We start from the raw sequence: 27,964 nt of genomic DNA, 5'->3' as shown, positions 1-27,964 counted from the left end.
GCTCCACCCATTTTCGAACATCGACGCGCTTTTCGAAAGTGCTCGTTTCACTCACGCACCTTCTGCCCTGTCTCGTTCTTGCTTGCGCTAGAGAGGGTTGTTTAGTCCTGTCGCATGGTCTTGTTTGAGTGTTGCTCCTGCTACTGTTTGGAACATATGTTTGTGTATGCACGTTCGTTTGCAAAAAGCACAGAGGCAATCAAATCCATAACAAAACAAGCAAGCTATTCTCAAGTTGTTAGTTAAATGGGGTTTAATAATTTTGTTGTGTGTTAAACTCATTTTGTAATTTGAACGCTGCCGACGAGTAAACAACGTGTTTCCTGCATGAAACTGTAGCACTAGTAATCCATTTCCTGCCGATGAAAAGGAAGGGAGAAGTGTTAAGTGGATAAGTGATCGACTACGGTATCATTCACAGTGTGCCGTTCAAATGGAATTAGTTCAGCAGAAGCTTTTAAACTTGTGTGTAGTGTAATCAAAAACAAATATTGATTTTTGAATATTCAACCATTACTTCGTGTGATTGTGTTCAAAGTTCATAAATAAAAATAATGAAGTCTGATTATGCTCTATAATCAAGAAGCATAATAGTAGAGGCAGCCACGTGATATATTTTTGCTAATTATTCTCATATGTGAGAGAGTATGTCGTCACCTGAAGTGGATATTGACGTAAACGTAGTATCTAGTCCGGAACCTAGTCCTCACGGACCAGTAGGTTCCGAAAGTCCTAATGGGCAGCACACTGATGATGAGCAGATATCTTCGCTGGACAGTTCACTTTTCCATAACAGTCATCTAAATCATCAATCGCTGGTTAGTCATTTGCCACATAACGTTACTAATCAGCATAGTTATCATTCCATTGCAAGTGGCCTAAGCAATAACAATACGAGTTATTCCCATAGTCCAGAATCTCAGCTTAGTCCTCCAAAGACACCCCCACCATCAGATTCTCACCAGCAATCAACTGGAGTAAAAACTTCAACTTCGGGATATACTAGTTTTTCGATCTCCAGTATTTTAAACCGGCATGAACCTACTTCGAAAAGACATATTGGCGTGATAACGCCTATTCCATCACTACCACTTACGGCCGCGGCGGCTGCAGCTGCTGCGGTCGTTTCATCAAATGGAAATCTCGCATTGAATGGTACTACTAGTCCGCAGGATACAGCCATGCTTACCAGGTGCGAAATGAATTTATTATTTATGAGTTTGTATTATGTATTATGCAAGAAATTTTAAAATTTTACTTATCATAACGCTTTCACTACTCAGCAATCTTTTTATTCTGTATATTAAAAAAACATGAAATATATCACATGTTGAAGTTATGTAAGATAAACAGCCCACAGTCGTTGACAGATTTTTTGTCATTTTTGTAAAACCAAAATTTTGGGTCATTTTGCCTGTAGTATTATTTTGTAGAAAATAAATATTCCATTGAAGAATCTGAAAAAAAAAAACGCCTTTGTATGAAACATCGAAAATAATTGAGTATTAAGTAAAATCGCATTGTGATATACAACGTAGTTTTTTGAATCAGCCAGATTACATTCTATATTTTAAATTACTTTGTAGATACTATCTCATCATACTTTTTCCGTTGGCGTATTTCCATTTCATTTTGGGTCAATCACTGACGACTAGGGAGACAACTCTCCTAGGGATATTAACCCGCATTGTCATTCCGAAGATTTGCCTCCGAAAATTTGTCAGCGTCGGCTAGGATTGATTGAATCCTATCTTTAAACATATGATAGGTATTTATGAAAGTTGACTAAATTATAGCCCTTAACGGGAGAAATCGTTTTGTTTCTATCGTTTTCGGTGTACATACAATGTAATTTCGAACTAACATCATTTCCATTTACGACTCATCCTAAAAGCTAATATCGTCCATACGTTCACGAGCTTTGATAACTAGAAACGTTACCTTATGCGGGGCCCTACTCTGGAAGGTCGAAAAATAATGAATTTTCGTGATTTTTTCCGGACGTTTAACGTATAGTGAACGTTTCGGGTATTTTGTCAATTCATTGAGGTATATTTGACGATGTGTTTTGCATGTCGTGGATGCTAATATAGTGAGTATTACGCATTTTGCAGCTTGGAACGTGGATAATCTCTAAATTAGTACCTAACTGGCGGTAAGTTTTTCATAGCATCTAATAAACCGATTTGGCTGAAATTTTGTTTGAGCATGTAAAAATGGAATTTCTAACTTGTTACATAGCCGTTTTTGAAAATTCTAAAAGTAGTGAGTGGTGATTTCAAATGGGTAATGTTAAAAGTAGTTCACTTTTGAACGTAAAACTTCGATCAATTGTCGGGTGAATCCCATAGTGGGCATTTGAATCAGTAGAATGAATCAGTTCTCTGCGCTAGAAGATTGAGATTATTGAATTTTTGAGTGTTGATGCCCGGATGTTTTATCACATTTTAAGCTTTCTAGTTTGAAAGGTTTGTATTCTTTAAGAATACTAAGGTAAACAGATGAGAATCATGATTGGCTGATTGATTAACCCTCTAGTGCCCACCGAAGTCCATTTTAAAATAACTTGAGCACTAGAGGGTTAATTTAGAACATATGACGACTGCAGAACTTGGTCAGTGTTCATGCAACAGTAGTCTCAAGCCTAGTAATATTGACTAGATTTTGAACTCATTCCGTTCACATATTCTTGGTATAAAATAATATCGCAGAGCATATTCACATATATAGTGAATGAAATAATGTTGAAATAAATTATCTTTGAAAAAAAAAAAAAGTCATAAATAATACAATTCGAACTCACGACTTCTCAGACGGAAAAATAATTTGAATCTTTATAAATGGGCTATGACATACCGCCTTTACCAATCAATAATCGGTGGACACAATTATTTGTTTATCACAAAAATATAATTTGAGTTATATTAAGTTGAATAAAGTTGTTTAAAAAATACTAAGCGTAGTAATACCGAAAACTAATTGCCTGTAAGCGTTCTTTCAAATAAATTAATTAATTCAAATTTTATATATAATAAATGCATTCTGTTGTTGAAACGTACCAGGAACTACTTGAGGAATTATATATCTTCTTGCTTGAGAGACAAGAGGAAAGCCTGGAGTTATGTTGACGAGGGACTACGTCTTTGTTTTCTACACTGAAATGCATTCTGTAAAATTGGAAATGAAACTAGCAAATGTTCCGTCAGATTTCAAACGATAATAGCAGCATAACCTCATGATGGATAACAATAGCCAATATATTGTTGGATAGATAAAATATTGGACAATTTTGTAATACGCTAGTTATCATTATCATTTCATTGCTATGCGGCAAAAACTGATAAAAAGTTTCATAGATAAATTTACGCGAACAATGAACCAATCACATGCGAGCATTCCTAGCACAGATAACGTGAATGGACACCAACCATTTTGTTATATTCTCTGTATCAATATCAAAAAAGATTGACTGAGCTTCCCTCGCAGTGTATACTGATTTCTATAATTGACTGAGTTTCCCCTTATACAGTGTATAAGTCATAAATGTTACGGGTGCAGACAAACCTTCGAAGAAACCCGAGAAGCTTCTGGAACTTCGTCAACTCCAAAAGAAAATGCTCTTCTGTACCCGCGAATGTACATTTCGATAGTGATGAGTCAACATCGGAACCTGAGTCATGAGAGCTGTTCTCAAAGTTTTTCGCTTCCGTTATTGCTGATAGAGTTGCTTCTGACCACGAAGATCCACACTGCTTAAAGGCCCTATAAATAAAATAAAATAAATTATAGGAAATAAAAAAATAAATGCAAACAAATGAAGTTTAATAGTGAAACCTGTGAAATTTTTGACATTGTAATATGCAGAGCCGGATTTACGATTGTGGGGGCCCGGGGCCCAGTTTACAGTGGGGCCCCAAAATAAAACAAAACCGTTTTTTCATCGTACGAATTAAAAACATTTTTCTTCATGTAATCTTCTTTTTGGAGCTCCACTTTGATATACGCGGGGTTTTGTGGCGATCGCTTATTTTGAATAAATGTAATAATTAATACGGTTCTTGCTCACTGTTTACAGCCAGAACTAACTGTCGAATGATTTGGACCAGAGGTGCCAGATGTTTTCGAAAGATATCTGCAACTGCTCGAAATCCGGAAATTTTTTCTTGATATCTGAAAACAAAAACTTACCGCAATTTAAAAAAAAAGCGATCCACAGGCAAAAATTTGCACACAATTTGAGAAAGACTGCGCAAATATTAGGCTACGCTGGTAATAATCTACAGAAACTAGGAAAAAACTACACTCATCTGCAGGTCAATAAAATTTGCACACGAACTCTGAAAATCTGGATTTTGCAACGCAAATCTTGTATCTCTGATCCGGATAAGTACACTAAAACTTGTGGATTATTTTTTTTCCTGCTTAATCTCCCATGCGCGCTGGTTCGATTCAAATGGTGTGTTAATGTGTGTCATTCCAAGAGAATCGAAGGTAAACTCTTATGGATGTAGTTGTGATATTGGCGCTCGCGAAAAAATAACACTAAAAGAAAGTTTCAGATTGAAATGGTCTGTTCAAATTTTCTTGCTGTAGATTGAACTTTTGATTGAATCTCATTTTTGATAGGGAACAATTTGGAAAATTTGGCGCAGAAAAAAACAGTTTTTGCCTTTCTCCTAGAAAGGTATAGCAATCACTTGCAAAACCGAAGTCATAAAAGTGCTCCAAAGGGCCGAATGGCATATATCATTCGACTCAGCTCGACGAGCTGAGCATTTTTTGTATGTGTGTGTATGTGTGTGTATGTGTGTATATGTGTGTATATGTGTGTATATGTGTGTGTATGTGTGTGTGTATGTGTGTATATGTGTGTGTATGTGTGTATGTGTATGTATGTGTGTATATGTGTGCATATGTGTGTGTATGTGTGTGTATGTGTATGTATGTGTGTATGTGTGTGTATGAGCAGATTTTTATTCTCACTCACTTTCCTCAGAAATGGCTGGACTGATTTTCATGAAATTATTCTCAAATGAAAGGTCTAGTTGCCCCATAAGACCCTATTAAATTTCATTGCAATCGGATTTTTAGAGGTTATGTATCAAAATGTAAAAATCACGAAACATCATTATCATAATCATTACAACATCATTAAACAGGCTACCTGCTCTCCTAGCTAGTCTCCAGGTACGATGCTGGCCTAACAAGCCAGTCGTCGTAGGTTCGAGTCTCGGCTCGGGAGAGACTGTTAGTGTCAGTAGGATCGTAGCGCTAGCCCCACAATTGTCCTGTACACTAACCTGTCGGCTGCGAAGTCTGTGTATAAATAAACAGGAGGTCAAGTTCCGATTCGGAATGTAGCACCTAGGCTTTGCTTGCTTTTTGATCGGGCAACCTGAAATACCCTTAACTTTTGAATCTTATAAAGATTGAATTTGTGGTTCAAAAGTTATGAATAGAAACGTGTTCTGAAGGCTGTTTAATCTCACACATGTTTCTCAGAGATGGCTGGACCGATTTTCATAAAATCAGTGTCAAATGGAAGGTCTAGTGTTCCAATAAGACCCTATTTTTTTCTTCATCTATAGTTTATTTGATACGGCAAAAAATACAATTCAATGTTTAACGGCGCCAATTATATCTGGTAGCTTACTTTCTAAAGTATCCTAATAACTAAAAGCAAATTTTTTATCCTCGCTGCCGACTACGAGCTGAAACTAAATCTAACTTAAAGCTAGAATATTTTGCATTAAAAGCACAGGATGGTTTTCATTGCCATAGGTAAGCAGCATATTAAATTTGTTCCGCTGCTGGGCCAAGATATTACGGACTGGCATATTGGGTTGTTTCCATCGGGCCTTGAGAGTATCGTGCGGGTCTGATTGCTGTTTCCGGATCCGGGGTCTTAACGTGTTCTTGTCGTTTGGTTGGATGTAGGCGGAAGGGGATAGGACTAAACTGGGGCGTGGATGGATTTCAGGAAAACGTATATAAGGGACATGTAGGATAGGTCACGGCTCGCCAAGACATCACGAACGGGAACAGCCGGCTGCTTACCTTCGGCCTGCAGGGAAGCTATTAATCTAGACCTGGCATCGCGGTGTACAGGGCATGACCAAACAACGTGCTCTATGTCGTGATAACCTTCACCACAGGCACAGATACCACTTTCCCCGAGCCCAACACGACGGAGAGGCGCGTCAAATCTATAGTGATTGGACATAAGCCGGGACATCACGCAAATGAAATCCCGACCTACATCAAACCCCTTGAACCACGGGTTCGTCGATACCTTGGGGATTATGGAATGTAACCACCTTCCCAGTTCCCCCTTGGTCCAAGAATTTTGCCAACTGATGATCGTATTCTGACGTAAAAATGCGAAATATTCATTAAAGGCAATTGGTCTTTCATAAATATCACCGTTTGTTGCGCCCACCTTAGCCAAAGAGTCCGTTTTCTCATTACCCGGTATCGAGCAGTGAGAAGGGACCCACGCTTAGGTAATCTGAGTAGATTTTTCGGATAAAGCACTCAGATGTTCTCGTATTTTCCCCAGAAAATACGGAGAGTGCTTAACATCTTTCATCGATTGGAGAGCCTCAATGGAACTGAGACTGGAATGTGATGTGATGTTCCCCAGAAAATACGGAGAGTGCTTAACATCTTTCATCGATTGGAGAGCCTCAATGGAACTGAGACTGTCCGTAAAGATGAAATAATGGTCCGTGGGCATTTTTTCGATAATCCCTAGGGTGTACTGAATTGCAGCTAATTCTGCGACGTAAACAGAAGCAGGATTATCGAGCTTATGGGAGACGGTTAAATTGTTATTGAAGATACCGAAGCCAGTGGACCCATCAAGAAGTGATCCGTCAGTGTAGTACATATTGTCGCAGTTGATGTTTCGATATTTATTGGAAAAAATTTTAGGGATCTGCTGCACGCGTAAATGATCCGGGATTCCACGAGTTTCTTCTATCATGGTTGTATCGAAAAACACAGTAGAATCAGAAGTATTTGATAAGTTGACACGATTTGGAATATTCGAAGAAGGGTTAATATTTTGGGACATGTGATTGAAATACAATGTCATAAAACGGGTTTGAGAATTAAGTTCGATTAACCTTTCAAAATTTTCAATCACGGGACGGTTCAAGACCTCACATTTGATAAGAATACGAGAAGACAGGCTCCAGAAGCGGTTTTTCAATGGTAGTACTCCAGCTAAGAACTCCAAACTCATCGTATGGGTCGACTGCATGCAACCTAAGGCGATACGCAAACAACGATATTGTATTCGCTCCAGTTTGATCAGATGTGTGTTTGCTGCGGAGCGGAAGCAGAAACACCCATATTCAATAACAGACAATATCGTTGTTTGGTAAAGCCTTATAAGGTCTCCTAGATGGGCTCCCCACCATTGTCCGGTTATTGTACGAAGAAAATTCACTCTTTGTTGACATTTTTTCATCAGATACCTCACGTGACAACCCCAGGTGCCTTTAGAGTCGAACCAGATACCAAGATATTTGTGTACCAAAACCTGAGAAATCGTTTTACCCATTAATTGTGTTAGAAGCTGAGCAGGTTCAAGCTTCCTAGAAAAAACTACTATCTCAGTCTTCTCCGGAGAGAATTCGATACCTAGCTGTTAAGCCCAAGCAGACAAATTGTCCAAGGTATCTTGCAATGGTCCTTGCAAATCGGCTGCTTTGGCTCCTGTAACAGAGATTACACTGTCGTCTGCAAGTTGTCTTATCGTGTATGAATTTGCCAGACATTCGTCGATGTCATTTACATAAAAGTTGTAAAGAAGGGGGCTTAAACATGAGCCCTGGGGAAGACCCATGTAGCTAATGCGAAAAGTTGCTAAATCGCCGTGCGTAAAATGCATGTGCTTTTCGGACAACAAATTGTGTAAAAAATTGTTTAAAATTGGAGAAAATCCTTGTCGGTGAAGTTTGCCCGAAAGAATGTCAATATAGAAATAATAGATAATAAATAACAAATTGATATACCATAATAATCATAAGTACAAAACTATTCCAAATTCTGTTAGGCTTCTCTTTTTGATAAATAGTAAGATTGTTTAACCGTTTGCTAATGAATGACTTTCGTTATTTTTTAAATCGTAATCTTATATAAAGAAACCCGTTCATCTATTTCGTTCTGTTGAATGTTCAACAGATGGCACGACAATATCAGTTTACTGCATCACCTTGAACCGGAAGAAAAACTGTCAGAGCCACTCTGCGATGTACCTTAGAAATGTGACACATTATTTTTGTTTTCAAAATATACTTTTTCAGTTAGGCTCCCAAATTCACTTTTTTCAATATTTTTAAATGAAAGTCAATGAAACAACTCACTAGAAGCTATCCCCTGGAAAATATATTTACTATATCTTGTAGTTATTCAGTTATACAAATTTATAAAAATAAGTTCAGACCTTCTAAAATGTTAGTACAGATAAATTTAAAAAACCCCAATTAATCCACCTAGCGGTGAGATCCAGCCTTTTTCATTCGAACTTATTATTTTTTTAAATAGATTCACATGAACACATCAATTATTAAAAAAAAATACCCCTTTATAATTTCTGCTGGGTTTATTTTCCACTCTAAATTACAAATTTTTGGTAGCAAACAGCACAACTATACCGAACATATAAAACATAACATTCACACACATATGAACATATCTTAACACATACACATGAAAATAACATGAAATAGAAATGTTTCAAATGTATGACGTGATTTTTTTCTGATTGTGGTATAAACGAAACGTCACTGTACTCATATATAGGTCGGACCCAACTATATATAGACTCGATTATATAAGCCGTTGAGAGCAAAAGTGGTACATGTGCCATTAAGTAAATGTTGTTTCGTAATTTTTAATTATTTAATTTTTATATATTTATATATTTATATTTTTATAAGGGCATGATGAACATATAAAACATAACATTCACACACATATGAACATTCCTTAACACATACACATGAAAATAACATGAAATGAAATTGTTTCAAATACATGACGTGATTTTTTTCTGATCGTGGTATAATCGAAACGTCACTGTACTCATATATAGGTCGGACCCAACTATATATAGACTCGATTATATAAGCCGTTGAGAGCAAAAGTGGTACATGTGCCATTAAGTAAATGATGTTTCGTAATTTATAATATATATATATATATATATATATATATATATATATATATATATATATATATATATATATATATATATATATATATATATATATATATATATATATATATATATATATATATATATATATATAATTTATAATAATAATGTAATAATTAATTTATAATGTAATTTATAATATATATATATATATATATATATATATATATATATATATATATATATATATATATATATATATATATATATATATATATATATATATATATATATATATATATATATATATATATATATATTTTTTTTTTAAGGATTTGGTTTTTCTTTAAAAAAACGCATAAAAATTACAAAACTGTATGAAATCTTCATTTGAGCCGATAAATTGGTTAATGCCATTTACTTTTTAAAGATAATTTCATTCCCAGTTGGCCACGGCTACGTTTTAAATGGCCACGGCTACGTTTTAAATGGTCCATAAGAAAAGTCCAATTTTGTGGTATTTTTTCGAGCTTTTCGGCTGGTATCTCGCGAATAACGCGTGTAATGTTGTCTTCCAAGGCTAGAATTGTTGTTGGCTTATCCGCATAGGCGAGAGACTCAACGTAGCCCCACAAAAAATAATCTAGCGGTGTTAAATCGCATGATCTAGGCGGCCAATTCATCGGTCCATTTCGTAAGATGAATTGCTCACCGAACTCATTCCGCAATTCCGCGCCATTGACCGTAAGGTTGCGATTTTGATCATATTTGAAGAAGTACGGACCAATGATGCCTCCAGCGTGTAAACCGCACCAAACCGTGCATTTTTCTTCATGCATTGGCGATTCTTGTATTGCCTCTGGTTGCTCTTCGATCCAAATGCGGCAATTTTACTTAATCACATACCCATTTAACCAGAAATGAGCTTCGTCACTGAACACAATTTTTTGGTAAAAAAATTGTTCTAAGGCCCATTCACCAGAAATGAGCTTCGTCACTGAACACAATTTTTTGGTAAAAAAATTGTTCTAAGGCCCATTCACGAAAAATTCGACGCTGCGGCAAGTCGTTCGGCTTCAATTCTTGTACGAGCTGTATTTTGTAAGGCTTTACACCAAGATCCTTTTGTAAAATCTTCCATGTAGTCGAATAACACAAGCCTAATTGCTGCGAACGGCGTCGAATTGACATTTCACGGTCTTCCACTACACTGGCTGATACGGCAGCAATATTTTACTTTGTACGCACTCTATGTATACGTGTTGGTGGGTTTATGTCCAACAGAGTAAAACTGGTTTGAAATTTCGTCACAATAGCTTGAATAGCTTGCTCAGTAGGTCGATTATGACGACCATAAAATGGTCGTAATGCGCGAAAAACATTTTTCATGGAGGACGAATTTTGGTAATAAAATTCGATTATTTGTAACCGTTGTTTAGGCGTAAGTCTGTTCATGGTGAAATGGCAAACCAAACTGTGTACATTAGACTTTGACAGCTGTCAGAATTCCCGCGTGAACTGTCAAATCTGAATACACGAAAAACCAAATAGCAAATAAAATCACCCTTTATATGCCCCTGCCCCTCAGTCGATTTGGCGCGCAATCCTTCAATTTTCAGCTCCAATCAAAATAGGGTAATCACTTTTACATTCATCTCATCACTCTAATTTGTTCATTCTAATGTCAAGTTTCTCAAATTTTGAGTTAGATGTTTTTACCTCTCGATTTAGTCGGATGGTCGAAAGTTTTACTTAGAAAATATGGTAAAATTTAATAGCAATATGAAATGTAGTGCAAAAATATCTACATTTTTTCATAGAAATGCACCAGCTTTTAGTTAATGGGAAGTAAATCTCAAAAGTATGAATGAAACATGAAATTTAAACTGTTTCACTTGTTAGGCATATGCTCGAATGTCCACAGGGGTATTGTGTTGTGTTGTATATTCCGATGATAGTCTCATACACTTTTGAATTCGGTTGAAGGGCTTTGAATTGCATCTTCAAAACAAATATTTAAATCTCACTTCTGGATTTATTTTATTAACAATCTCTACAAGCACATTTTAAGGCTGCTGATCGAATTCCGGTACAGCGTTGTCTGTGTGTTTAAATTGATCGAAATTTAATCCTCATTCACAACATCGGACGTCTGACAAAATGGCTCCTCTTTTGGCAGTTGAAATTTATTTACTCATCAGTAATACTTCATCAAATACATGCCGGATCGTTGTTATACGGTAACTGAAATGAAAATTATACGCACGGTAGAAAATGCTCTCCTATTACTCTCGTGTCACTCCCATTTGAGCTGGTATATATATTTGGCTAACTCTGATTCCATCGGTGCAATCGCATATTGGTGAGGGGTAATAGGGTACGTTCATGATTGTAGCAGCAGTCATTAGTAGGTTTTTATTCGGAATGGGTAGTTTCTGCCTTCTAACGGTTGCTATTGGTATATATTCTGTAGAACAAAGCGGCATCGCATATACATATGTATCTCAAATGCCGTCGGATGAGTTTAACTTACAATGTAATGCTAAATTTAAGTTTCCTCTTAATGAAGTATGTTGAAAAAATTATGATTAATGCAAATCAGTTGCCATTCATAAAACTTCAATATTAAAAAGAGAATGAAATATAGATTTTTCTGCTTGTGAATAAGCTGACAAGTTTTCATGGAGTTTCTGTTATCTATTACTTTTATTTTTCTTTGGTTTTGAGTTTTGAATATTTTTAGCACGATTGTATAACCCCCATAAGTAAAATCAGACTTAAACATCTATTCAACAAACTAGGCAAATCTAGCGTAACAAGAAACTAAAATCATAAGACAGTAAGTTGTATTTTAGCACAATATATTTAATTAATGGTAGCAGCTGTCATGAGCTCCTGCAAGAAAAATATTGTATTACTCATATAAACTTACATATATATTGGCTAAATCACCAAATTGAAGTACGAGTAAACTTCGATGTAGAAATTTTCAACCTACAAGCATGATCGGTTCAAAAAGAGGTAAGCAAACTACTGTCAAAGTTCCTGTAACGATTGCGAATATTTTTTTCTTTCACTGACTTCACATCAGTGGCTTGAAAGCTAGAAATAGGATTGCTTGTTTTTCTACGGATTGAAATCTTGAAAATTCGATCCTAGCCCCACTTTGCCCTAATATATATTAATCTTAGTGGCAGAGTAGAGCAGCAGAAAGAATCATAAAACATTTCAATTCACATCTATACGTGTTTTGCAAACGTAATATTGGACATTGTGTATATGTTAACATGCATTCTGGCAATTCTTTCACGGAATATGATGTTTTCATGATGATGTTTTTGATGCTGGTTAACCCGAAAAAAAATTTACGATGTATTTTGTGGTGAGAACAGTGAGTGGACAATATTTTTTATTGTAACCATAAAAAACATGGTATTTTTACTGTAAGCTTGCGAACGTTTTCTGTTATTACTATGTTTTAACAATGTTTTTGTTGTTGAATCTACCACCGACAATAATTTGACCGTGAAAAACATTGTCAGTGACTTCTAAATGTATTAGAAAAGTGCCTGGAAAAATGCTGTTAAGATACATAACAACCCTCCTTTTTCATGGTGAAAATGGCAAAAACAATGTTTTTCATTGTTCTGGACAATGATATTTAATGTAAAAATGATGTATTTGCAATGAAAAACATAGTTAAATTATGGTAAAACCATGTACAATTACAGAAGCTTTTAAGGTTTTTTTGATGTTATTTTTTTTCGGGTATGTATCGACATGTTATTTTTCACAGTTATGAACAAATCAAGAATTGGAATTTATTTATTTTGTTAATTACAATGTTTGGAATGATTATATTTAAAATTTTGCATGTTTGTTTTAGTTGGGTACACCGCGATTTTACCAAGCAGGCATATCAACAATTTAAAATTTCGAAGGTTTTGACAGGCCTAGCATGCTTCAACGTGTGCTTCATTCGGACAATCGTGGCCGTAGAGGCGATTTAAAACTTTGCATTGATGGTTTAAGGAATCTGTACTGCAAACTGATTTAGAAGCATGAGCGGCAAGTTTCTATTATAATATAAAATAATATTGCCTATTTCAATCGGTAGGGGGTCTAACAGTACAACAGGCGTAATAATCCGACCGTGTTTGTTTGTGCTTCCGAAGAGCCCTTACATTATATTGCAAAAAGCTGGATTGCGCTTGAGTACAGTGGGATAATCGCTAAGGTGGAACAAAGCAAAGCAAAATGCGACGACAAATAGAGAGTTCTAGGAGCTAATTGGGTGTAATTTATTTAAATAAACAGCGAAAAGATAAATGTGGTGCGGGGTGTTCTCGAGAGCAGATGTTCTGGATTCTCTAGTTTTACATGATGAGAATTGAGGGGGAAAGTCCGTGTACCCCACCTGTAAATCCAAGTAATGAACAAAAAACGATAGTCAATTGTCGGAAGTTGTGTAAAACACGCTAATTTTTAATCACCATTTTACCTCAAAACCAACGTCTTCGCCAACAAAGGTACAAACAAAAAATAGCGGTATCATGTTTCTGCGTCGTTCAATGTCGCCTTTATCTTCATATTTGTTTGTCTTGTCTCAAGAAAGAAATCTGTCAAGGAAAAGCCACCCCTAATTTATTTTCGTTACTTTTTAGTTGACTTGACCGAAGGGAACACGAGGAAGTATTTAGTCATGTTATTAAATATGTATGAAGAGGTTTTATCGTTGCTAATTTATTTTAATGCTTTCAGTTTTGCATTATAATTTCATAACCAATTTTTTTGCACAAAACATCCTATCTATCCTGGAAAAATAAAACAGTTGGCATCAGTCTACTTTAAAGCAAGTTGTACAATTTCTGTTTAACTATTCACGTATTGACACGAATAAATAACACGATACCGCAAAACGACACGATCCAGATTTGGAAGCACCCAACCATCATAACATAAATTGGAATATTTGTCGATCGTACCTAAAACAAACACACTAATATCAAGATACAGTTGAGGGCGCGAAGCATACTGGCAAAATAACGTTAGCGCAGCCTTTAGACATTTTTGATAGTTGAATTATTATCGCTCGTAGTCGATTTTATCTCACTGTGTATATTCGTATATTACATTACGTGGAATTTGGCGATTTTCAGTTCCCCCATCCTCATGTAACTCAATTTTGCATGGTGCAGTGTAACGCTTCGCTAAATACCGCCTCCCCTGAGGGCGTTACGTAATTTACGAACGTTCCCTAAGACGAAATGTATTAGTTCGTTCTTCTATGTCAACTGGAAGACTAAAAATGTAGATAGATTAGATCACTATTTAGTCATATTTCCATATTTCCGTTTTATTATCTATTACTAGCTGACCCGGCAAACTTCGTCCCGCCTTTTTTTTGTGTTTTAATAATTTTAAACATTCCAAATCCATTGATTTCTTACGATTAGTTTATATCGTTTAAAATGATTGGTTTTATCGGAATGACAACATCCTCGATTTTAGCCGTTAGTACATCCCCTCTATTCTGGAAATACTCATATTGGGTGGTATTCAGTTATTTTCGTTGTTTTCCAGAAACCGAAAGTGGTCATCTTTGAATTAAAAATTATGTCCAGAATCAATGCTTGGCTTCTATACATTATTTCGATTACGGAAATATCCATATGTAGTAGTATTCGGCTGTTTCCCAGAAGTTGCCATCTTACGATTTAAAATAGTGTCTGAGGTCAATTTTTAGCTCCTTGCATCATGCTGGTTAAAGAAACATTCATAATGGGTGGTATTTGGTCACTTTAGGGGCCATACACATACCACGTGGACAGTTTTTCAACGGTTTTAACCCTCCCCCACCCTGTGGACAACTGCCCATATAAATTCTAAAAATGTTGTATGGATCGTAAACATCACACAGAAACCCTCTCCACCCCCCAAAGCTGTCCAAGTGGTATAAGGATGGCCGCTTAGGCTATTTTTCATAAACCGGAAGTCGCCATCCTGGATTTGAAAATGACATTCGGAGACAATTTTTGGCCCCTGAGCGTCATTCTGGTTCAAGAAACACCCATAATTTGGTGTTATTTGGTCTTTTCGGCTGTTTTCCAGTCACCGGAGTTCACCATCTTACAATTCGCAATATTGTCTGAGGTCGATTTATGGTTTCAGTACATCATAAAAATTCCGGAAATACCCATATTGGGTGGTTTTTGGTCATTTGCCGCTGTTTTTCAGAAACCGGAAGTTGCCATCTTGAATTTCAAAATGGCATTTGGAGGCAATTTCTGGCCTCCAAGCGTCATTCTGGTTAAATAAACACTCATATTGGGTGGTATTTGGTCATTTTCGACTGTTTACCAGACACCGGAAGTTGCCATCTTACAATTCAAAATGTTGTCCGAGATCGATTTGTGGCTTCAGTGCATCATAACAATTCTTAAAAAACCCACAGCAAAGCATAGCAAAGCCTTGGTGCTACATTCCGTATCGGAATTCGACCTTCTGTTTACTACACACAGACTTCGCAGCCGACTGTTAAGTGTACAGGACAATTGCGAGGCTAGCGCTACGATCCTACTGACACTAACAGTCTCTCCCGAGCCGGAATTCGAACATACGACGACTGGCTTGTTAGACCAGCATCGTACCTCGAGACCAGCTGGGAGATTGAAAATACCCATATTGGGAAGTATTTGGTCATTTTCGGCTGTTTTTCAGAAACCGGAAGTCGCCATCTTGGATTTCAAAATGGCATTAGAAGACGATTTCTTATCTCTGAGCGTCATTCTCGTTCAAGAAACACTCATATTGGGTTGTTTTTGGTCATTTGCCACTGTTTTTCAGAAATCGGAAATTGCCATATTGGATTTTAAAATGGCGTTTGGAGACAACTTTTGGCCTCTGAGCGTCATTATGGTTAAAAAAAAACACTCATATTGGGTGGTATTTGCCCATTCTCGGCTGTTTTACAGACACCAGAAGTCGCCATCTTACAATTTAAAATGTTGTCTGAGTTAGATTTGTGGTTTCAGTGCATCATCACAATTCCGGAAATACCCTTATTGGTTGGTATTTGGTCATTTGCCGCTGTTTTTCAGAAACCGGAAGTCGCCATCTTGAATTTCAAAATGGCATTTGGTGACAATTTCTGGCCTCTGAACGTCATTCTGGTTAAATAAACACTCATATTGGGTGGTATTTGCTCATTCTCGGCTGTTCTCCAGACACCAGAAGTCGCCATCTTACAATTTAAAATGTTGTCTGAGTTAGATTTGTGGTTTCAGTGCATCATAACAATTCCGGAAATACCCATATTGGGTGGTATTTGGTCATTTGCCGCTGTTTTTCAGAAACCGGAAGTCGCCATCTTGAATTTCAAAATGGCATTTGGTGAGAAATTTCTGGCCTCTGAGCGTCATTATGGTTGAAGAAACACTCATATTGGGTGGTATTTGGTCATTTTCGGCTGTTTTCCAAAAACCGGAAGTCGCCATCTTACAATTCAATATGTTGTCTCAGGTCGATTTGTGGCATTCATAACAATTCCGGAAATACTCATGTTGGGTGATATTTGGTCATTTGCCGCTGTTTTTAGAAACCGGAAGTCGCCATCTTGGATTTCAAAATGGTTTTGTATTTGGAGACATGCCAGAAAAAGAAAGGATGTCGAACCATTATGGACATGTTTGTTACACCTAAAAACATTCACCTGTCAAATTTGGTTGTATTTGCTTGATTGGTTCCTGAGCTGTGCGAAAAGGGAAATGTGTCGAACCAATATGGAGATATTTTTCGCTCCTTGAAACATCCACATTCCAAATTTGGTTCCATTCGTTCGGCTAGTTTTCTGGATGTGCATGAATTAGTGTTTCATTTGTATGGTACCCCTCCCTTCCAGATTAGGGAGGGGTCTCAAACTATCTTAGTCACCTTTCTCGGCCCCTAGAACCCCTATATACAAAATTTCACGCCGATCGGTTCAGTAGTTTCCAAGCCTATATGAATCAGCCAGACAGAGCTGCATTTTTATATGTTTAGATAGATACATACAAAAGCAGGGCCGGATTAAGATTTGTGGGGGCCTGGGGGCCAGTAACATGGGCCCTTTTCAGCTTTATTCACTTCTGTTCGAGCGTCTTGATAGAATATTTTCACTACACATTACACTTTTTATCCACTTTCTCTATTTAATTCTATCACTTTTCACTTATCACTTGCATATACGTATTTCAACACTTACTTAGTGCCTTCGTCAGTGCTTATTTGGACTGTGGAGAAAATAGCGAAGCCCCTAAATTTTTATACCTAAGTAGGTAAACGAATGGGGCAAATTTTAACTCGGAGAACGTAAACAACTTGAGTTAGGTAGAGAAATGTGCGGCCTGGTGATCCATGTCTTGTCGGGGAGTTTTAGGTAGAAATTTAAAAAGCCAAGAGAAATGATTACCCTTAAGGAGGGTAGCTGGGTTTTGTTTGAAAATTTCTAAATTTTTCTGCGACATCTAATTTCCAAGGGGATGTTACTAATCGAACTAGACTAATGTTGTCGGTAGTCATAGCGTGATCTTCATGAAATGTATGTTCGGCTATTTTGGATCTGAAACGGTGAGTTATTCCTTTTTCTGAGTCTTTTTTAGCCTTTACAAGTTCTGAAGCATGTTCCTTAAACCGGATGTTCAAATTTCATTTAGTTTGGCCAATGTAAACCTTATCACAATGTGGACATGCAATTTTATAAACACCCGCCCTATGCAATTTGCAAATATCTTAAAATAACAATATAGTTCACTCTCGAATTTCCCATATATTCCAGTGAAGACAGACAGGCAACACCCCCTCTTGTGGTGAAAAAGGTAACTAAACTCATTGCACAGTGGTACAGTAAGGCAATTTAGGCGGACATAGGCTTTTCGTTGCGGTTTTGGTTTGCGGTTTAAAGCCATAGTTTTTGTAAAAAGTTGTTTCTTATAAATAGTCCTCTATTCATGTGCGAATGAAAATTAGGGTGGTCCTAAAATCAACGAAATAAAACATTCTTTGGCAAACTTGTAGACCAACTAATTCTAAGTAACTTTGTAAAAAAACTTTTTTGTAGACATGAAATTTGGTTTCCAAAAACAGTCTTTTCGCTCTATTTTTTCAATTCAAATTTAAAAACAAAGTTTTCTTCGGTAACTTTAATCAAAAATACGCCAATTTTGACGAAAAAACATTGTCGATATATTATACAGATGAAGAGTTTTCACTATTTCTAGTCTAAAAATAGGCCCTTTTGATATATTGATGTCTCCGTTTAGGGCAAACATAAATAATATTTTTTGGTATCATTTGATAGAACAAATATTGTAAAGAGATACCGAAAGTTGCTTAAAATTAGTTGATCTACAACTGTGCCGATGAATGTATACATTTATTTATGCAAATAAAAAGTTAGTTTTTTCATTTAGTCGATTTCAGGACCACCCTAATTTTCATTTGCACATAAAAAATAGACTAAATATAAGAAAAAAAAATTTTACTCTAAAACCACAAAATCGCATCGAAAAACTCGTGTCCGCCTACATTGCCTTACTGTATCACTGTGCATTGTTGTTGAATTTCTGTGAGCGTGTGACATTCTCACACACGAAACTGAATTTACTCAATTTTAGATTTAGTTGACTCAATTTCATACTTTCACAGAAAAAATATGTTGCAGATTTCGTGCGTATATTTTTTGTATGTAAAACTAACGCCGTTCCGGGAGTTGAATATTGATAATATAATAGATGTAGCTTATCGAGGCACGAAGAAGAAATATTCAAATAATCAGGCCACGACGTGTAAATGGTAAACTAATCCCAAGTTGCTATATACGTGGTTCCCTGTGTAACTTCACTAGCTCAGATCCATCACGGGAAGCAACTACGAAATGTGCGGCCGTCAAGCTCAAGCTCAATAATCAGGCCACGATGTGTACAATTAAATGAATATTTCAATTACCTCGTGAAAAAGATAAAAGGAGAAACCGCACAATGGTTGTCAATAGTCGTATATGGTTGTTGTGCAACTTTTAGCTTAGATAACACTTGAATGTTCTATCAATTTAACAATTTAAGTATGGATACATATCATGTTGTAATTGGTTTAAAAGCTTGATTATATTATATATAAAAGATATTCAACAAAACAAACATAATTAGTGATAACAACTGTTATGCAAAAACTATTATTTAATGTTTAGTTTTCTTCGTTTTGAAAGTATTTTCTGTTTTTTTATCCCTCCGAATTTTTTGCTCTCGAGTTCTAATCTTCATATTCATCACTTGCAGCTTTGCTTTAACCAGCATATTTATGTATTTACTAGCTGACCCGGCAAACTTCGTCCCGCCTATTTTTGTGTTTAATTCAATAATTTTCAACATTCCAAATTCATTGATTTCTTGCGATTTGTTTATATCGTTTGAAATTATTAGTTTTATCGGAATGACAACATCCTCGACTTTTGCCTTTAGTACATCACCTCTATTACGAAAACACTCATGTTAGGTGGTATTCAGTTATTTTCGTTGTTTTCCAGAAACTGCAAGTGGTCAATTTCGAATTCATTATGGTGTCCAGGGTCAATGCTTGGCTTCTATACATTATTTCGATTACGGAAATATTCATATGCAGTAGTATTCGGCTGTTTCCCAGAGGTTGCCATCTTACAATTCAAAATGGTGTCTGAGGTCAAATTATAGCTCCATGCATCATGCTGGTTAAAGAAACACTCATATTGGGCGGTATTTGGTCCCTTTAGGTTATTTTTTTGGAGACAATTTCTGGCCCCTGAGCGTCATTCTGGTTTAAGAAACACCAATGATAGGTGTTATTTAGTCATTTTCGGCTGTTCTACAGAAACCGGAAGTCACCATCTTAGAATTCAAAATGTTGTCTGTGGTCGATTCTAGCTCCTGTGTATCATTCTGGTATCGAAACATCTCATATTGGATGGAAATCGGCCGGTTGAAGAAATACCCATATTGGGTGTTATTTGGTTATTTTCAGCAGTTTCCCATTTACCGGAAGTCGTCATTTTACAATTCATAATGTTATCTGAGGTCGATTCGTAGCTTCAGTGCATCATAAAAATTCCGGAAATACCCATAATGAGTGTTATTTGGTCTTTTGCCACTGTTGTTTAGGAACCGGAAGTCGCCATATTGGATTTCAAAATGGCATTTGGAGACAATTTCTGGCCTCTGAGCATCATTCTGGTTAAAGAAACACCCATATTTGGTTGTTTTTGGGTCATTTTCGGCAGTTTTCCAGTCACCAAAAGTCGCCATTTTACTACTCAAATTGTTGTCTGAGGTCGATTTGTGGTTTCAGTGCATCATCACGATTTCGGAAATACCCATATTGGATGGTATTTGGTCATATCTCGCTGTTTCTCAGAAACCGGAAGTCGCCATCTTGGATTTCAAAATGGTATTCAGAGACAATTTCTGGCCTCTGAGCGTCATTCTAGTTAAAGAAACATCCATATTGGTGGTATTTGGTCATTTTCCTCTTTTTTCCAATCACTGGAAGTCGCCATCTTACAATTCAAAATTTTGTCTGATTTTTCAAAAACCGGAAGTCGCCATCTTGGATTTCAAACTGGCATTTCGAGACAATTTCTGGCCTCTGAGCGTCATTCTAGTTAAAAAAAACCCATATTAGGTGGTATTTGGTCATTTTCGGCAGTCGCCATTTTACAACTCAAAATATTGTCGGAGGTCGACAAACGTACAAACCGTGGAACACCACCCATGGATTGCCTTATGCATAGGCGAACTTTATTATTATAAAATATTCGGCCGAGTCCACTTCACAATAAAATGTGAATTTTTTTCAGTGTACCCATTAGGGTAACATTATTGTCAAAAGTTGCTCTATTTCGCATGTCGTGTAGAACAAAATCAGAAGTGGCGCACCTAGCGGTCGAAAAGGTGACTAACGCTTCTGTCATTTTCAATTTGTCTTCATAATTTCACGAAAGTGAACTATATTGGTATTTAATATATTTGCAATTTGTCAATAGTGTCTTTAGTAGACCCCAACCTTGTTTCAATTTGATTATATCTACTACTGTAGATAATATCGATACCAAATTTTCCAAAATTTTTACGAAGTTGACATGTAAAATTGACGTCATATTCAACCAATACTCTCTTCCGATCTTCTGTTAGCGGTGTGAGTGTTGTGTGAGATTTCCTATGTTGGATTCGTTTCTTTTTATCATAAATGGCTTGTATGGTTCTTCTACTATATCCATTCTGCTCACCAATATCAAAAATATATTCCATTTCGTTTTTCTTATCTTCATTACTGAGAGGCAAAGATTCCATACGGTGGATCCTATGGTAGAAAGAAGCCATTTTATGCTGGGAGGAGTGGTTAGAAGTGTTAGGTATTACCCGCTTAATATGTGTGGGTTTCCTTTTCAGCTGTCAAAATTTCAATTACCTAACATGTCATACAAAAATCTAAGGAAGCAAATATCTCCCTGAGAACACAATGGAATTTTTGGTAAAAATTTTCAATAGCTGTTTCAAAATTGCATGTTTTCTGAATTATGGTAAAATTAAAAAATTTATTCTTAACAGGATGATGTCGCACATCAATGAAAATTTAATTTTTGCAGATGAAAAGTTTGGATTTCGCCATGGGCATTCCACTAGTCATCAATTGCTCAGAGTTACTAATATGATACGAGCTAATAAATCTGAAGGTTATCCCACTGGAGCTGCTCTTTTAGACATAGAAAAAGCATTCCACAGTGTTTGGCATGAAGGTTTGATTGCGAAATTGCAAACTTTTAATTTTCCAATTTTTCTAATCAAAATTTTAGAAAATTATCTAACTGATGCAGACTGTTTATCAGAATTCAAAATCTTATAGATTTCCCCTCAGAGCAGGTGTGCCTCAAGGTTCAGTCTTGGGTCCAGTCCAGCACAACATATCTACTTCTGATCTTCCTGATTCACCTCTAGGATGCACGAGGCTTCTTTCCTCAAGCCCAATAATAATCACGTTGTCGTCAAGATAAATGTTTTTTTTTTTTAATTTGGTGTGACAAGGTTAAGTACTTGGGACTAATTTACGATAAGAAAAGCTAGCTATTGCTTTTCATGAGAGATTATCTTAGACCAAAGCAGTTATAAGAAACAAATCAAAGTTTGCATATCTTATTTTTTTTCTTTGAAAGCATTTTAAGTTTGATTTTTAGGTTGAGGAATGTTAATCTAACTTCAATGAATCTTCAGATTTTAACTATTTATAATGTCTTTCCCGGTTGTCCCAGCTGGCCTCGAGGTACAATCATGGTATAAAAAGCCAGTTATGGTAGGTTCGAGTCTCGGTCCGGAAGAGACTGTTAGTGTCAGTAAGATCAAAGCGCTAGCCTCGCTGTTGTTCTGTGTATTTTAGCCAGAGGTGTAAGGGGCCATCGACATTCCACGTGGACAAATTTTTAGTGATCTTCCTAACTTAAAAAGGAGAATATGTCAAAAAATATCCGTGATCGCAGTGACGAAAATACCTAACACGAAAAAACAGAAGGTCGAGTTCATAACTGGAATATAGCACCAAGGCTATGCTTTCCTTATAGGTTAGCTGTAGCTCTCTCGAATTAGTAAAGGTCGAATTACCACTAATCTACATTAACGATTACTTATTGATATCATTTTTCAGAGAAAATGGTTATTTATCTCTTGCAGGCTCAATGCGAGCTATCTGTTGCTATACTGATTGGAATTATAAAAGAAAATCGATAAATAAATAGCTCTGTTATATTTAAAATATTAACAATACTGCCCAAAAGCTATATGAGAAGATAAAAAAAGAAATCATGCTAATTGCTTCCCGTTTCACAAATAAACCACAATTTAATTCGCGAAACAGTGAACTGAGCTTCATTATGCTATATGTTTATTTGTGGATGTTGGCAATCGGGTAGCGACCCTTTTGTTTGTGGGAGCGGAACAATTAGAGGAAATTAATTTCAAAACATAATTTTTGTTTTCTACTGTTATGCCTGCAGCAGGAAATGTGCGTTCAAAATGTATTTATGCATGCATAGGTGTAGCATCTAATACAACATGTACAGGGATCGTGATCCCTTTTAAAAATAGGCTGCATGTTTAGGTTCCGAATTAGTCACAATCTTATCCCATGATCTTATCGATGATTTAGTCGGTTTTATTCGCGTGCTGGAGCTGATGCATTTACTTGGTTTTAAAACGTCATATGGTATGTTTCGGCGATATCTTGATCTAATGTTTACTTTAGGGTTATTAAATTCTGAAGCGTGCTTCTTTGAGTTTAACACGTTTGGAAATAGAGGACGTGTGACCCGGATGGAGGACTTCTAGGATGTTTTCACCCAATAAAAAACCTAAATTAATCCACCTAGCAGTGAGTCCCAGCCTTTCTAATTCGAACTTATTTTTTGTTAAAATAGATTTACACGAACACTTCAATTTTCAGAAAAAAATAATATATACTAGATTTATTTTTTACTTTTTACTAAAAAACATTTGGTAGTCAACAGTGAAACTATACCGAAAATTGAAAACATAACATTCACACACATATGAACATACATCAACACATGCAAATAACATGAAATAAATATGTTCTAAATACATGACGTGATTTATTTTTGATAGTGGTATAATTGAAACGTCATTGTACTCATATTAAGGGCATCTTCAGCGGTGGTCTATTTTTGAAACAACTTTATACTAGATTTACACCAGCGAAATCTGAATAGAACCAGCTAATATAGACCAACTTTTCGTTCTCCGCACCGGTGTTGTATATCTTGTTGTTTTAAACCGCTGACATCTGTCACACTGTCAACAATTTAATACCCCATGCTATCAGTTTATGAGACTTGTTATAATAAAAAGCATTTAATATTTAACAAACGGAAATTCGATAAGTTTTACGCACATTTAACGATTACTTTGGCAAGACACTTTAAATCCACAAGACTTTATGGATTTGACGGTTTGACCCTAGCGTCAGTGACATTTTTCAGGATGGATTGGTAGGATCTAAAACTTTCTGCTACAAATAGGGCTTCGGAGGATAGCGAAAAATGTTTTATCGCGTAGATGTTCATCTTCCGTTTTCGTGTCATCAATCTTTCAGAATCTTGCAGTTCTCTAAACTTGTGTTCGGTGTTGAGGATATTGAAACAAGCCTGTATTTTGAACGTTTTCTAGTCCCGCTATAATTAGGGCGATTAACGAATAGCCAACATATTTGGCTTCCTGGTGGCTGATGGTTGCAAACCAAGTAGTTAAACCTACGGTTATGAATCCAGAATTCTCCCTTTTGCTAGTCGGTTTCCTTAAAGCCAAGAACGACAAACATGTTCATTTTCTTCTTCAGAAAAACCACAAAAATCAATTGTGAATAATCATGAAAAATCTTTGTTTTATTTATCCCCCAACTCAGGCAAAATGCTTATATGTAAATAGCTAAAAATGAGGTATTCGATTAAAATATGACATTTTACCCACCTATTAGTAGCGTACAAAGGGTTTTAGAACGATCTATTTCTTGTTCCAAAAAGTGACACAAATAGATCAAAACGTATACCAGTTTCAAATTTTTTCAATTTAGATCTGGTATAAAACAAAATTTACACCACCGGTGCAGCAATGAATTTGAGTTTGTTCCAAAAAAATAGAACAAAACAACGATTTGGACCACCGCTGAAGATGCCCTAAGGTTGAACTTGATTATATATCATTTGATTAAATATCGTTTTAGTTTCGATTATTTATAGTAAGATCTTTTTTTTCTATTTCAAATATGACTTTCTTTTCACAACTTTTGAACCACGTGTTCAATCATTATAATTCATCAGTTAACCCTTATCTAGTCCGTTCATATGATATCAATATTGTTTAAGTAGGTTGTGTAGTTTCTGAGATAACGAAGTTTCGTAATTTTGATACATTACAGACGAAGTTACATTCCGATTACAGAGACATTCAATAGTTGTAGTTATTATAGTGTTATGAGGCAACTAGACCTTTCATTTGACACTAATTTTGTGAGCATCTGTTCAGCCATCTCTGAGAAAAGTGAGTGAGTTTAAGGAGTCTTCGGAATAAGTTTCTTTTCATAGCTGGATTTCAAGTAAAAGTCCGATAGCAAAAAAAATCAATAGGGTCTTATGGGGCAACTAGACTGTTTTCAAAAGATGACGAGTCATTTACTTTTGATGTATATAAACATAAGGTGAAACTAGTTCTGTAAAGTATCTATGTCTTAAAAAAATATGTTTCTAAGATAACAAAACTCGAAAATAAATATTTGATTCTTTTATATATATATATATATATATATATATATATATATATATATATATATATATATATATATATATATATATATATATATATATATATATATATATATATATATATATATATATATATATATATATATATATATATATATATATATATATATATATATATATATATATATATATATATATATATATATATATATATATATATATATATATATATATATATATAACACTTGAAAAATTTTAACTCTTCTTGAGAACCGTTCGCCTAATCGTCTTGTTGTCAAAGAATGAATTGTATTTTTTTGATGAGAAACACGGAAAAATTAGGAAAAATGTGTATTTTCCTAAATAATAATAATTTTTCGAGCTTAAATTAGAAATAACTCGAAAACCGATGCCTTTAGAATGTTAACTACCAAGAGCTTTTTGATTCAAAATGACTCTCTGCATCTTTTAAAATCATCAGAATACAAATATTTTGAAAAATGTTTGAATTAAAATTTTCATAAAAAAATTAATCTACCACACATTTTTTTTTATAGCCTCCCCAGCTGGTCTCGAGGTACGATGGTGGCCTAACAAGCCAGTTGTCGTAGGTTCGAGTCTCGGCTCAGGAGAGACTGTTAGTGTCAGTAGGATCGTAGCGCTAGCCCCGCAATTGTCCTGTACACTCAAACAGTTGGCTGCGAAGTCTGTGTATAGTAAACAGAAGGTCAAGTTCCAAATCGGAATGTAGCGCCAAGGCTTTGCTTTGCTTTTACTTTTTTTTTCCTTTCTCCTTTCTGGACTTTTTTTTAAAAGTTGCGTATTAACGTCAAGTTTCTTAAAAAAAATAAAAAAACATTCAACTCTTTTTTTTTAATTGAAATTTAATGTTTATTTTAAATTTTTTTTGTTAAAATTTTTTTTTTGTACAGTGTATATTTTTTGTATGATGCATTTTTTATTCCCTACAACTCATTCTCAGACAGTTTTTCTATACAACCAACAATTTCTGGGCTACAATGCTTCGAATAAAACCTATACCAAAAGGCATACGCCCTTTCAGAATGTAACTCATGGGTGTAAAAAATCTCTCCATCTGTGAAAAATGCTCAGTTTGCTAAGCCAAATACGTGTGCAAAGTTTCATTCAAATCAGAAATGGTCGATTAAATTTCCGCGTATTTCCAGGTGATTTGAAATGATTTTGCTCAATTGCCTTAGCAACACATTTGCGCATGCGCTTCGTAGTGTCGAATTCTGACCCTTAGTATACAGTCAGAGTTTTTATGCGGGTTGCTTTCATCAATAACTCAAAAGCGTTACAAGATATCGACCACATTCCAATCACGTGTTCCGTTTTAGGACATAAGCAATCTTATTTCAGTTTTCAAAAAAAAATTACAATTTTTGGTATAAATACTGAAAATTTATAATATTGCATTTTGGCCTTTAGACATATTATTATCATATTCAGTCAAAGGTTAAACGCATCATGTTTCGTAAAACTATAAAAAAAGTTTTGCAATTGGCTAGAGCACAGCGTTGCAATTTCAGCGCGTGCAATGAGGTTTTTTATTTGTTTGGAAGTAGGGTGAGTTGCTATATTCAAGATTTTCACGATGCTTGGTGCTATTTATTGTTAACTTTTGTTGATGTTAACTCTTTCAATTAGTTAAGTGAACTCAACGTTATACTTCCGCACAAAACGCGAACATTAAATGTTACGATTCAATTCAAATCAGTACTTTTCTGCCGTGAAACGCATATCAGTCCCATCTGAATTTTCGTCGATTTTGAGTTATGATCACCAGAGGTTATATTCGGCAATGCCTTACAAAACAAATGTGGAAAATAATGTAGTTTGTTCTGAAAAATTTTCAAAAATATCAGGTCAGTTCGTCCCATCTTGGAAGTAATCGCATACCAGTTCCACAATGAATATTATGAAAAATGGAACTGATATGCATTTCACGGCAGTTTTAACAATACGAACTGTGGACTTATATTGAACGTCCCGGCAAACTATGTACTATCACATTGAACTGCATGTTGTATTATAAATTCCGGTAGAACTGCAAAATTTATTGCTCCACAGAATAAGTAATATACTCAAGGTATTTTCTGGCTTTGGTTTATTCATATTTTGTTTGCCATTTTTATGATGGAACACATCGCATTTATTTTCTTGGATATTTTATTAAATATCATCAATTTATCAAATAATTTTGCTCTATTCCTAGATATCAACAAAGTAATTGGCTCGTAGTGGTTAGCCACTTTTGAAATGCATGTTGGACTATTAAATTCACTACCAATGCTGGTATTTAATCAAAACTGATGAATTTTCCTTTAAAAATCTAGTTTGGAATCAAGATTCAACTATGACAACATCGACAATCTGATGCAGATGGCCAACGCTAGTTTACGCAACTGTCAACTGTAAACTGATAAACTTCCTTCGGTTAGTAT

The 27,964-nt window shown here is 35.5% G+C and overlaps 1 protein-coding gene across 1 annotated transcript; it reads left to right on the top strand.

The window, feature by feature from the left end:
* Window positions 1-96: 96 nt before the first annotated feature.
* On the top strand, window positions 97-27,964 carry LOC129717686 (uncharacterized). The gene is made up of 2 exons (XM_055667780.1): window positions 97-1,192; window positions 27,857-27,964. Exons 1-2 carry the CDS (start codon window positions 648-650, stop codon window positions 27,936-27,938), a joined length of 627 nt encoding a protein of 208 aa, XP_055523755.1. The 5' UTR covers window positions 97-647; the 3' UTR covers window positions 27,939-27,964.

The sequence above is a fragment of the Wyeomyia smithii genome, chromosome 1, assembly GCF_029784165.1.
Source record: "Wyeomyia smithii strain HCP4-BCI-WySm-NY-G18 chromosome 1, ASM2978416v1, whole genome shotgun sequence".
Classification (NCBI taxonomy): Eukaryota; Metazoa; Arthropoda; class Insecta; order Diptera; family Culicidae; genus Wyeomyia; species Wyeomyia smithii.
This window is presented reverse-complemented; position numbering and strand designations above follow the sequence as displayed.

Bases quoted from the DNA above. Each gene is read 5' to 3' on its own strand.
- LOC129717686 (XM_055667780.1), top strand. From the start codon at position 648: ATGTCGTCACCTGAAGTGGATATTGACGTAAACGTAGTATCTAGTCCG. The intron at 1,193-27,856 runs GTGCGAAATGAA...TTAAAAATCTAG, and splicing joins GATACAGCCATGCTTACCAG to TTTGGAATCAAGATTCAACT.